Source organism: Mytilus californianus, unplaced genomic scaffold (assembly GCF_021869535.1).
Source record: "Mytilus californianus isolate M0D057914Y unplaced genomic scaffold, xbMytCali1.0.p SCAF_7, whole genome shotgun sequence".
Lineage (NCBI taxonomy): Eukaryota > Metazoa > Mollusca > Bivalvia > Mytilida > Mytilidae > Mytilus > Mytilus californianus.
Window position 1 is genome coordinate 112,359,100 of NW_026262723.1, and position 13,597 is coordinate 112,372,696.

Sequence of the window (13,597 nt, forward strand, 5' to 3'; positions counted from 1 at the left end):
ATTAAATTTGTGTTTTATATACTATGGTTTTATTCTATATGGCTTCCATGCAGAAATCTGTTCAATCTTAAAATACAGAGTTATGAGCTTGCTGGCTTAATAATGGCATTAGATTTGTTACACAATGGCTGTTAGAATACAGCTATTCTGTGTTTTGTAAAGTAGATGGTGAATTGATATATTACCTTGTTCTAATGGGATCATGATAAAACAAGGTAGTGAAAAACTGAAAAAGTTTATAACAAATAGTTTTTATTATTAATAATAATCAAGCAATTAGAAAATAATATAACAATAATGGTCGTATAAATTAACAATACAAATGCTATTTCTGTCCAAAATACTGAACTAACATCTGTACAGAAAAAAATATCACACAACTTTTCTATCCTCATCCATATGATAAAAAAATAATGATTTCCTATTTTACAGTTGTTGTTAAGTTCATATGATTCTCTATCTCGCACCTCCACAATACAATCACATGACTATCACCATTACATTATATGACCCTTTGATCAAGTACTTAATTTATCAATGCCATAATGTTTAGAAAAAAAATATTGTTTAAACATGTAACATGATAGTTAATATCATAATAGCTATAATTTCAAACCAATCAGTATGTACATGACTGTCATTCTAAAGAATTGATTTAAAAGAAAATGTCAAATCAGTGGTCTTTAAAACAAAGCAGTTTTTCTTAGATATATATATAATTATGTATGACAATATTCTGATTCTATATTAAATTTTTTTGATCAGCTGTTCTTTTAAATTACAAACCTATTATTAAACTCCAATGATTTCAAATATGGTACTTGATTTTATTTTTTTAATCTAATTAGTCAAGACTATTTAGTACATAGTCTGTACAACCTTTGGCATGTATTAACTATACTATCCACATAAACTATCTATAACTGGATTACACATTCATTCATAATTAACAATAAAAATTCAATTGACTATATATTAGTATTACAAAGCACTATTAACTGACCAATCAATTGCACATTTCCACTTCACCATACTTAAACATTTTACATACAACCATATTCTTCATACTAATATCCTTTAATGTATAAGAAAGTAATCATCGCGGGCATGTCTTATAGGAGATTTGAACACAAGTCACACTGCTTGCATAAAATTATAGCCTCAAGCATTGCTTCATTAGTGAAGGTTAAATTTTAGCAAATGAAGCATTTCCTGTGTTAAGATCTCCCATCAACCATTTTAATTATGTTACGCTTGTCAAGTTGTCTGAACAAAATCATTGTGTTTATCTGTCAATTGACAATTCCCTCCCTAATCCCAATTATCGTCACATGTCATGGTCAATGCTTAAATATGTTGGAAACAGTTTGTTCAAGCATTTTTTTAAAATAATACAGGGTTATTACATGAAAATTGTCCCAAGTAGATTTATATGTTGCACAAGGTTGCGGTAGACAATATTCAAATATATTCATGCAATAACCCTTTTAATGTAAAGAAAAATTTAAACAAACTGTCTCAAACACATTTTTGTCACTGATGAACATGATATTTTGAAGCTATATTTGCACTTCTGCAATATATATAGAATAATGACATTCTTGGTTTTTGATACTGACTTAATCAGCAAGAATATCAAGCAAGAGAGCAGATATTCCAGCTGATATTCCAGCTGATGATTTAGTATCAAAAAGTAAAATGCCATGTTTTTTTGGTTAAGATGATATAGTTTATCAAGAATTTCTTAGATTTATAAGTGTCTTAATAAATATACATACACTTATTACTCAAATCAAAATAATTAACACATGATTCCTTTTGAAACCTCATTCTTACAGAACAAATATTCTACCCATAAAATGCAGATACTATAAGTATCAAATAAGCTATTACTTACATGAAGTAAATAAAATATTTTGTAAAAACAAATAAAATACATATACCATTAAATGGTAAAAAGCTGCCTGAGTTTTTGCTGCGTCATTCTAATGTTAGTACAAAGCACTTAAGTGTGATTTCATAATTTTTGGTAAAGGGAGACAATCCACACAGTCATTATAAGCCTCATTATATGCCAGTCGACGTTTAATAGCCTGGAAGCACTTTTCTTGTAAAGACAAGTATCGACATCCTCTTGTTCCCAGACCTAGCTCTGATTCTGATGCTGTGGAGCTTACAATTGGATATAAAGGTTCTCCAACTTGGTCTAGTCCGGTAAAGGCTATGCCCAAGCTTTGACCATTGCAGTAAAAGGTTAAAGTCCCTGAGTACAAGTCTAACTGGCAAGTTATAATGGTGGTCTTGTCAAAGAATGGTTGGCAAAATTTCTTACTCTGACCATTGTGCCAGATTTTCCCCTTGTATGATAATCCCCAGCTTTGTGAATCCATACCTGCAACAAGACATTTAAAAGTAACACATATTCTTCCGAAATATCACATATGTATCCTCTGACAATTAATACAAAGGGCATTACCGTAGGGGTTAAGATTAATTACTTGACAGTACTGAGGCAACACTAAATAAGGATTAAATTGATCCCTTTACCAGACAGGGGCACTACTTAAACAATCTTATTTTTTGAATAACCTACATACATGCGAGTTATTTTGTAAGAAAATATATCAGTCAATGCATCATCGGTGCTGCAATCCAGCCAATTTTGAGCTTGTCAGACATTTTTTCTGATCCAATTTTCAATATTTTTTTCATTATACCAACTCCTATAAAACATTTCAAGACAGCCATCAGATTATAAGATGGGAATTGCTGAACAATGATGCACAATCCTTTTGATATTCAATAGAAGGTGAGCTGATTTTTCACAATTGCTTTATAAATATATATTCTACCACTGTATCGAGTGTTATACAATATTTCTCCATTCTAGACTGTTAAATTTTCTAATTTAAAACATGATTCTAGAGTGGAGAAATATCCTATTGCACAAGATTAAGTGGTAGATTCTGTTTCTATAGTAATTTTTAGATGATATTCAGACAAAACTAATCCATCTTTTCCAATGATCTACAAAAAAATGTTTTCTTTTTATGTAACGTCATCAGACATTGTGGCCTTTTTTTAGTGACATCACAATAGGAAATTCAGAGGAAAGCAAGATAATTTGATGTCATCATTGAATTTTTACCAATGAAGAACTGAGATCAAACAACCATATGTTGATTAAATCACCAGGTCAGGAAAAGGATAAATCAGCAAAGAACAAGTGAAACTGTGAGCTACTGCTCACTGATGATACCCCCGCCCAAATACTTGACGGTAAACAGGAAGTTGTTGAGTGATGAATCTGAAAACACATTACATGGTATAGCTGACTTATATAAACCCTGAAACCAAATTTCAGAAATCCTTATGAGGTAGTTCCCGAGAAAAATGCAACGAAAAAATATTCATGGGACGGACGGACGGATGGACAGACAGATGTAAAACAGTCAGTGATATTGTTGTCTTTTTTCATAACTACCTCTACCTTTTTTGGGGGGAAAAATGCATCATTTTTTTTGAAAATTTGGAAGTTTTGAATAAGAATTTTTCACGTAATATTTTAAATTGTGAGACATTTTCAACCGGAAAGGAACTTTTTGGGGAGGGGAAAAAACGGAAATAAAATGCTTCGCTGAGTGCAGCCTGATACGACTGCAGAGGTTGAACCCTGAACAGTTGGGGCAAGTTTGGACACAATATTCAAGCTTGATACTGTCTGAATTTGGATTGTGATCAAATTTTGACATAACACAAAATAAATGTGGTCATAGATCTTAAAAACTTGAAATGGGACATTTAATTTACCTAGAATGGTCTGATATCCAAAATCTAACAACATGGTTAGATTAAGCATATAAAAAAACACCAATAATTTAATTTTAGTTGAAATCAAACAAAGTTTAATTTTGGACCCTTCAAACCTTAATATGAACTAATTTGAAAACAGGGCCCAAAATAAAAATCTAAATGCACAATAAGATTCAGCAAATCATACAGCTGCAATAATTCAGTTTTTGATGAAATCAAACAAAATTTAATTTTGGACCCTTTTGACATCAATGTAGACCAAAAAATGGGGTCCAATATCCATAAAAATTATACAAGGTTAGAACCCCCAAAAATCAAAATTGGTTAAAACATTTGTATTTGTTGTCAATTGACTATTTCTTGCTAGTGCGCAATACTGTGCAATTGTAGACTTCTTGCTATTGTGCAATACTGTGCAATTGAAGATTTTTTGCTATTGCGCAATACTGTGCAATTGAAGATTTCTTGCTATTGCGCAATACTGTGCAGTTGAAGATTTCTTGCTATTGCGCAAAACTGTGCTATTGTGCAATAGAAGATTTCTTGCTATTGCGCAATACTGTGATATTGCACAATACTGTGCTATTGCGCAATACTGTGCAATTGAAGATTTCTTGCTATTGCGCAATATTGTGCTATTGTGCAATACTGTGCTATTGCGCAATACTGTGCAATTGAAGATTTCTTGCTTTTGCCCAATACTGTGCTATTGTACAATACTGTGCTATTGCGCAATACTGTGCAATTGAAGATTTCAAAAATTTTGAAGAAAAAGAAAGAACCCCCCCAAAAATATTGGAAAAAAAAATCCCCCCAACTTTTTGAACCCCCCCCTTTTAGAGTAATTACCCCCAAACTCACTCCCAGCCTTCTCTTTATGGTATGGAACCTTGTAGTACAATTTTAGAGAGATCCATACACTTGAACACAAGTTATTGTCTGGAAACTAGAAAAATGCTTATTTTTGGCCCCTTATTCCTAAACGTTTTGGGCAATTACCCCCAAACTCAATTCCAGCTTTCCCTTTGTGTTATGGAAGCTTGTAGTACAATTTCAGAAAGATCCATTTATGTACACACAAGTAATTGTCATGAAACTAGAAAAATGCTTGTTTTTTGCCCCTTTTTTGGCCCCTAATTCCTAAAATTTTGAGGCAATTACCCCCAAAATCAATCCCAGCATTCCCTTTTCTGGAAGTAACAAAAATGCTTATTTTTGGCCCCTTTTTGGCCCCTAATTCCTTAATTGTTAGTACCATAACCCCCAAAATCTGTCCCAACCTTCCTTTTGTGGTATTGAACCTTATGGTAAAATTTCATAGAGATCCATTCACTTAAACTAAAGTTAGAGTGCGAAAACCAATGTGTCTTCAGACGACGACGCCAACGTCATACCAATATACGACTTGTTTTTGGCCCCTTATTCCTAAACTGTTAGTACCATCACCCCAAAAAATCAATCCCAACCTTCCTTTTGTGGTATTGAACCTTCTGGTAATAAAATGATTCGCTGGGGCGCAGCTTGATACGACCGCAGAGGTCGAACCCTGAACAGTTGGGGCAAGTATGGACACAACATTCAAGCTTGATACAGCTCTGAATTTGGATTGTTATTAAAAATTTGACACAGCATAGGTTTCTGACACAGAAAGAATGTGGTCTAAGAACTTGAATTTTTTTAATTTACCTATTATGGTCCAATGTCCAAAATCAAAATACATGGTTAGATTCAGCATATCAAAGAACCCCATATATTCAATTTTTGTTAAAATCAAACAAAGTTTAATTTTGGACCCCAACTTGGACAAACTTGAAAACTGGGCCCATAATCAAAAATCTAAACACATGTTTAGATTCAGCATATCAAAGAACCCCAAGAATTCAATTTTTGCTAAAATCAAACTAAGTTTAATTTTGGACCCTTTGGACCTTAATGTAGACCAATTTAAAAAACGGGACTTAAAATTAAAAATCTAAATACACGGTTAGATTTGGAATATCAAAGAACCCCAATAATTCAATTTTTGATGAAATCAAACGAAGTTTAATTTTGGACCCTTTTGACCTCAATATGAACAAATTTGATAGGGGGGCCCACAAATAAAAATTCTAAATGCATGGTTAGATTCAGCATATCAAAGAACCCCATATATTCAATTTTTGTTGAAATCAAAAAAAGTTTAATTTTGGACCCCAACTTGGACCAACTTGAAAACTGGGCCCATAATCAAAAATCTAAACACATGTTTAGATTCAGCATATCAAAGAACCCCAAGAATTCAATTTTTGTTAAAATCAAACTAAGTTTAATTTTGGACCCTTTGGACCTCAATGAAGACCAATTTAAAAAATGGGACCCAAATTAAAAATCTAAAAACACGGTTAGATTTGGCATATCAAAGAACCCCAATAATTCAATTTTCGATGAAATCAAACAAAGTTTAATTTTGGACCCTTTTGACCTCAATATGAACCAATTTGATAGCGGGGCCTACAAATAAAAAATCTAAATACATGGTTAGATTCAGCATATCAAAGAACCTCATATATTCAATTTTTGTTGAAATCAAACAAAGTTTAATTTTGGACCCCAATTTGGACCAACTTGAAAACTGGGCCCATAATCAAAAATCTAAATACATGTTTAGATTCAGCATATCAAAGAACCCCATATATTCATTTTTTGTTGAAATCAAACAAAGTTTAAATACTGGACCCTATCTTGGACCAACTTGAAAACTGGGCCCATAATCAAAAATCTAAACACATGTTTAGATTCAGCAAATCAAAGAACCCAAAGAATTCAATTTTTGTTAAAATCAAACTAAGTTTAATTTTGGACCCTTTGGACCTCAATGTAGACCAATTTAAAAAAAAGGACTCAAAATTAAAAACCTAAATACACGGTTAGATTTGGAATATCAAAGAACCCCAATAATTCAATTTTAGATGAAATCAAACAAAGTTTAATTTTGGACCCTTTTGACCTCAATATGAACCAATTAGATAACGGGGTCCACAAATAAAAAATCTAAATACATGGTTAGATTCAGCATATCAAAGAACCCCATATATTCAATTTTTGTTGAAATCAAACAAAGTTTAATTTTGGACCCCAATTTGGACCAACTTGAAAACTGGGCCAAAAATCAAAAATCTAAATACATGTTTAGATTCAGCATATCAAAGAACCTCATATATTCAATTTTTGCTAAAATCAAACAAAGTTTAATTTTGGACCCTTTGGACATTAATGTAGACCAATTTGAAAACTGGACCCAAAATTAAAAATCTAAATACACTGTTAGATTCGGCATAACAAATAAATAAATGTGATCAAAGATTTTACAAATCTAATGCGCCATACTGTGCAATTAAAGATTACTTCTTGAAATTTTTCAATATTTGAAATTTGAAAAAAAAATAATATTTGAAGAATAATTCTTTTTAATTTCTGAAATCTGAAATGAGAAAAAATTGGCCCCCCACAATTTCTTTTTATTCCCCCCCCCCTTTTTCCCCCCAAAAAATTCTTTCCCTCAAGATATGGTCATAATCTCAATTCAAATTTCCAATGGAGTTGGCAACCATAATTACCCATTTAAATTTACCATAGTGCTAACTTAATCTATTTTATAATAGAATTAATAAAAATATAGTGTCAAATCTTTCATATGGATTTTTTTGTAAAAAAAAAAGATGAAAACATTTGCAGATATTTTTACTGGTCTTCCTTTATAAATATGCATTTCTTTAAACATAATTTAAAAGCAGTGTAAGGGAAGTAACCAAAACGTTGTATTTGGATTACCTCCCTTACACTGTTTTAGATTATCTTTATTGTTCATTAACCATTACTTTATACATAATTTAAAAGCAGTGTAAGGGAGATAATTTCAATGATGTATTTGATTTATCTCCCTTACACTGCTTTAAATTATGTTTTGTACTAAAGTATTTGTCCATTAACCAGGACAACCTTGTTTTTCCCCCTTTTTTGCCCCTAATTCCTTAACTGTTGGTACCATAACCCCCAAAATCAATCCCAACCTTCCTTTTGTGGTATTTAACCTTATGGTCAAATTTCAAAAAAAACCATTCACTTAAACTAAAGTTAGAGTGCGAAAACCAATATGTATTCGGACGACGACGCTGGACGAGGACGACGCCGGACGACGACGACGACGCCAACGTCATACCAATATACGACCACAAAATTTTTTGCGGTCGTATAAAAAGTCATAGAGATCCATTCACTTAAACTAAAGTTATTGTCCGGAAACCAAATGTGTCTTTGGACGACGACATCATAGCATGACAGTACTTAATATATTGAAAACCACGTGTGTTACAAACCCCGCAATGATTCTAATCAGAAACCCGGATCTCAAAAGCACTTTCATAATATAAAAATAATAACATGAGTACGAAATTTACCTACATTACTACCTATGCCATCACCGTTTGGGAAAAATGTACAACTTATTGGGAGGAATTTTATGCCATTTTTTTTAAGTGATTGGGAATTTTCTCTAGGGGAAAAAGCCGAATTTCGGAGGTAATTTGAGGCAAACAATATTACTGACAGCATACCCCCCTTTTTTAAAAGCAGGGGTATAATTAGAGAAACATTTTGATATGAATGGAAAGAAGAATCTTCAAAGAAAGGTGGTTTATTTTTTTTTATTGAAGTCTGACTTAATAATTTCCAGAAAGAGGCATTGAAATGTACTTTTTAACAACAACAAAATGTTAAGTATTAATAATTTTATATGTAGCATAGATCAAAAGTATAAGGTATACTATTTAGGTCAAGAATTGTGTATTGAACTGTACAAAAAGTGTCTGTTCAATTATGTGATACAAGAAATATTAGCTTTGGTCAATAAAGATTGGCAGTACATTATATTGAACATGATTCCAGTTAATATTCACACATTTGAGTGTAATTATTTGTAAATCATGACAAATGTCAATCATACTGGTATTGTATCAGTACTCTTATTTGCCACAGGAAAGAATTGGAATAATAGTAGTTGAAAAAAGTGTGGGAATAAACTTTGATATCAATACACAGCTTGTTTTGATTTTTTTTTAGCAGTTATTCGACCTCTCTTTTCTTTATTTAAAATCAAATAACATATTAAAAGTTGGCAGTAGATGAATAAATTAGTGTATAAATTTTCTCCAAGTCATATAAATTAAAGACATCATTAGTTTCATAAGCCTTCAATTCAGAATTCATAAAATCAGGAGCGATGACATAGATTCAGCATGTCTGGATAAAAAATTACAAGAGACCCTAGTTTTTATGAGTTTTTGCATCATTATGAAATCAAATTTAGAATTAATTATAATTGAATGGAGTTTGCAGAGCAGATAAAACATGTAAAAAGCAACTCGAAAAAATAATTAATAAATACATTTTTTATGAGTATATTCAATATCTTTTTGGTACAAATTATAAATAACCTTGAGTCTTTAATTTTTGACCCTTTGGACCTTAATGTAGACCAATTTGAAAACGGAACCCAAAATTAAGAATCTAAATACACGGTTAGATTCGGCATATCAAAGAACCCCAATAATTCAATTTTTGATGAAATCAAACAAAGTTTAATTTTGGACCCTTTGGACCTCAATGTGGACCAATTTAAAAACGGGGCCCAAAATCCAAAAACTTAATACACGGTTAGAATCATCATATTAAAGAACCCCAAGAATTCAAGAATAAAACCCCATTGAAATTGGTCAAGAAATAAGCAATTTATACGAAGTATCTTCTTTTGCACAATACTGTGCAATTGAATATTTCTTGCTATTGCGCAATACTGTACAATTGACAATTTCTTGCTATTGCGCAATATTGTGCTATTGGATATTTCTTGCTATTACACAATACTGTGCAATTGAAGATTTCTTGCTATTGCGCAATACTGTGCAATTGAAGATTTCTTGCTATTGTGCAATACTGTGCAATTGAAAATTTCTTGCTATTGCACAATACTTATTATATAATAATTTACACATCCTGTTTGGTGTGTATCTCCTACCATATCATTATTATTTGCTTTTAAATATAAAACAGAAATAACCAACTTAAAATGGAAAATTTTAAAAGAAAAAAAAAGGAAAAAAAAAAAATTCCCCCCCCCCCCCCCCAAATTTTTGAACCCCCTTATGATTCATCACCCCTAAACTCAATCCCAGCCTTCCCTTTGTGGTATGGAACCTTGCAGTAAAATTTCAGAGAGATCCATACACTTGAACACAAGTTATTGTCTGGAAACTAGAAAAATGCTTATTTTTGGCCCCTTATTCCTAAACGTTTTGGGCAATTACCCCCAAACTCAATTCCAGCTTTCCCTTTGTGATATGGAACCTTGTAGAACAATTTCAGAAAGATCCATACACTTACACACAAGTTATTGTCATGAAACTAGAAAAATGCTTGTTTTTTGCCCCTTTTTTGGCCCCTAATTCCTAAAATTTTGAGGCAATTACCCCCAAAATCAATCCAAGCATTCCCTGTGTGATATGGAACCTTGTGGTACAATGTCAGAGAGATCCATACACTAACACACAAGTTATGTCTGGAAGTTACAAAAATGCTTATTTTTGGCCCCTTTTTGGCCCCTAATTCCTTAACTGTTGGTACCATAACCCCCAAAATCAATCCCAACCTTCCTTTTGTGGTATTGAACCTTATGGTAAAATTTCATAGAGATCCATTCACTTAAACTAAAGTTAGAGTGCGAAAACCAATGTGTCTTCGGACAACGCCGGACGACGCCAACGTCATACCAATATACGACCGCAAAAATTTTTTGCGGTCGTATAAAAATTGAGCCAGTTATACTCAGCACTCAATTAAGGCTATTAAAACAGTCATCTCTGCGACTTTAATTTCATTGTTGGTTGCCATTTAGCGACTGGTACTATTTGGACCTGGCAACCGTTAAATTCCAGATAATCAACCTGCCTCTAGTCGTATATTATTTAATTTTATTCACAGTCATAAGAGCGCTTGAATGTATGCTAAATCTTGAATACGACTTCAAGCATTTTTAATCCTAACAGGGTCTATAAAGGGCTTAACTTAACTGGGAATTCAAGCGTCTGATGAAGTGTTTTCGGGGCCAATACATCATGGCAGTCAAACAGATGTTGCTATCCGGATTTTTCAAAACAACTACCCAAAACAAAGATGTTTCACCAGCTAAGAAACAACTAGAGGCTCCAAAGAGCCTGTGTCGCTCACCTGATATTTTTGTTTACAATTGATGCATGAAACAATGCAACAATAATACTTTTTTTAAAGGAATCTGTGTGGATCAAAATCTAATCTTTCGTTTGATTTTAACTGCTTTCAACCCATTTATCATTTTAAAAAATTGAATTTGTCTATGTAGTTTCAGAGGAGAAGATTTTTGTAAAAGATGACAAAAATTTACGAAAAATTGTTAAAAATTGACTATAAAGGGCAATAACTCCTTAAGGGGTCAATTAACAATGTTGGTCATGTTGACTTATTTGTAGATCTTACTTTGCTGAACATTATTGCTGCTTTCAGTTTATCTCTATCTATAATAATATTCAAGATAATAACCACAAGAGTGCACACGCTGAAATGTCTCGCCTTCTTTACTTATCATTGATATTATGTTGATAGTCCTAAATATAAAGCTTTATTACAACTGTCACATAAACTTAACATTAACCAAATAAACTAAACATTGACCAATGAACCATGAAAATAAGGTCAAGGTCAGATGAACCATGCTAGGCAGGCATGTACAGCTAACAATTCTTCCATACAACAAATATAGTTGACCTATTGCTTATAGTTTAAGAAAAACAGACAAAAACACAAAAACTTAACACTGAGCAATGAACCTTGAAAATGAGGTCAAGGTCATATAAAACCTGCGTGACTGACATATAGATCATAAAATATTTCCATACACCAAATATAGTTGAACTATTGCATATAGTATTAGAAAAAAAGACCAAAACTCAAAAACTTAACTTTGACCACTGAACCATGAAAATGAGGTCAAGGTAAGATGACACCTGCCAGCTAGACATGTACACCTTACAATCATTCCATACACCAAATATAGCTGACCTATTGCATGCAGTATTAGAAAGAAAGACCAAAACTCAAAAACTTAACTTTGACCACTGAACCATGAAAATGAGGTCAAGGTCACATGACACCTGCCAGCTAGACATGTACACCTTACAATCATTCCATACACCAAATATAGTAGACCTATTGCATACAGTATAAGAAAAACAGACCAAAACACAAAAACTTAACTATAACCACTGAACCATGAAAATGAGGTCAAGGTCAGATGACACCTGCCAGTTGGACATGTACACCTTACAGTCCTCCCATACACCGAATATACTAGACCTATTGCTTATAGTATCTGAGATATGGACTTGACCACGAAAACTTAACCTTGTTCACTGATCCATGAAATGAGGTCGAGGTCAAGTGAAAACTGTCTGACGGGCATGAGGACCTTGCAAGGTACGCACATACCAAATATAGTTATCCTATTACTTATAATAAGAGAGAATTTAACATTACAAATAAAATGCTTCGCTGGGCGCAGCTTGATACGACCGCAGAGGTCGAACCCTGAACAGTTGGGGCAAGTATGGACACAACATTCAAGCTTGATACAGCTCTGAATTTGGATTGTGATTAAATATTTGACACAGCATAGGTTTCTGACACAGAAAGAATGTGGTCTAAGAACTTCAATTTTTTTAATTTACCTATAATGGTCCAATGTCCAAAATCAAAATACATGGTTAGATTCAGCATATCAAAGAACCCCATATATTCAATTTTTGTTGAAATCAAACAAAGTTTAATTTTGGACCCCAACTTGGACAAACTTGAAAACTGGTCCCATAATCAAAAATTTAAACACATGTTTAGATTCAGCATATCAAAGTACCCCAAGAATTCAATTTTTGTTAAAATCAAACTAAGTTTAATTTTGGACCCTTTGGACCTTAATGTAGACCAATTTAAAAAACGGGACCCAAAATTAAAAATCTAAAAACACAGTTAGATTTGGCATATCAAAGAACCCCAATCAAACAAAGTTTAATTTTGGACCCTTTTGACCTCAATATGAACCAATTTGATAGCGGGGCCCACAAATAAAAAATCTAAATACAGGGTAAGATTCAGCATATCAAAGAACCCCATATATTCAATTTTTGTTGAAATCAAACAAAGTTTAATTTTGGACCCCAACTTGGACCAACTTGAAAACTGGGCCAAAAATCTAAAATCTAAATACATGTTTAGATTCAGCATATCAAAGAACCCCATATATTTAATTTTTGTTGAAATCAAACAAAGTTTTATTTTGGACCCAAATTTGGACCAACTTGTAAACTGGGCCCATAATCAAAAATCTAAACACATGTTTAGATTCAGCATATCAAAGAACCCCAAGAATTCAATTTTTGTTAAAATCAAACTAAGTTTAATTTTGGACCCTTTGAACCTTAATGTAGACCAATTTAAAAAATGGGACCCAAAATTAAAAATCTAAAAACACAGTTAGATTTGGCATATCAAAGAACCCCATTAATTCAATTTTTGATGAAATCAAACAAAGTTTAATTTTGGACCCTTTTGACCTCAATATGAACCAATTTGATAGCGGGCCCACAAATAAAAAATCTAAATACATGGTAAGATTCAGCATATCAAAGAACCCCATATATTCAATTTTTGTTGAAATCAAACA

At 32.5% G+C, this 13,597-nt stretch overlaps 1 protein-coding gene across 7 annotated transcripts in view; it reads right to left on the minus strand.

Moving 5' to 3' along the window:
- Nucleotides 1-235: 235 nt before the first annotated feature.
- LOC127708019 (SPRY domain-containing SOCS box protein 3-like) overlaps nucleotides 236-13,597 on the minus strand; it is a 31,994-nt gene continuing 18,632 nt past the window's right edge. For all 7 annotated transcript variants that reach the window (XM_052212811.1, XM_052212813.1, XM_052212812.1 and 4 more), the window contains one exon: nucleotides 236-2,392. In XM_052212811.1, coding sequence (XP_052068771.1) covers nucleotides 1,992-2,392 — 401 coding nt within the window. In that variant the 3' untranslated portion in view covers nucleotides 236-1,991. The remainder of the gene's footprint in view (nucleotides 2,393-13,597) is intronic.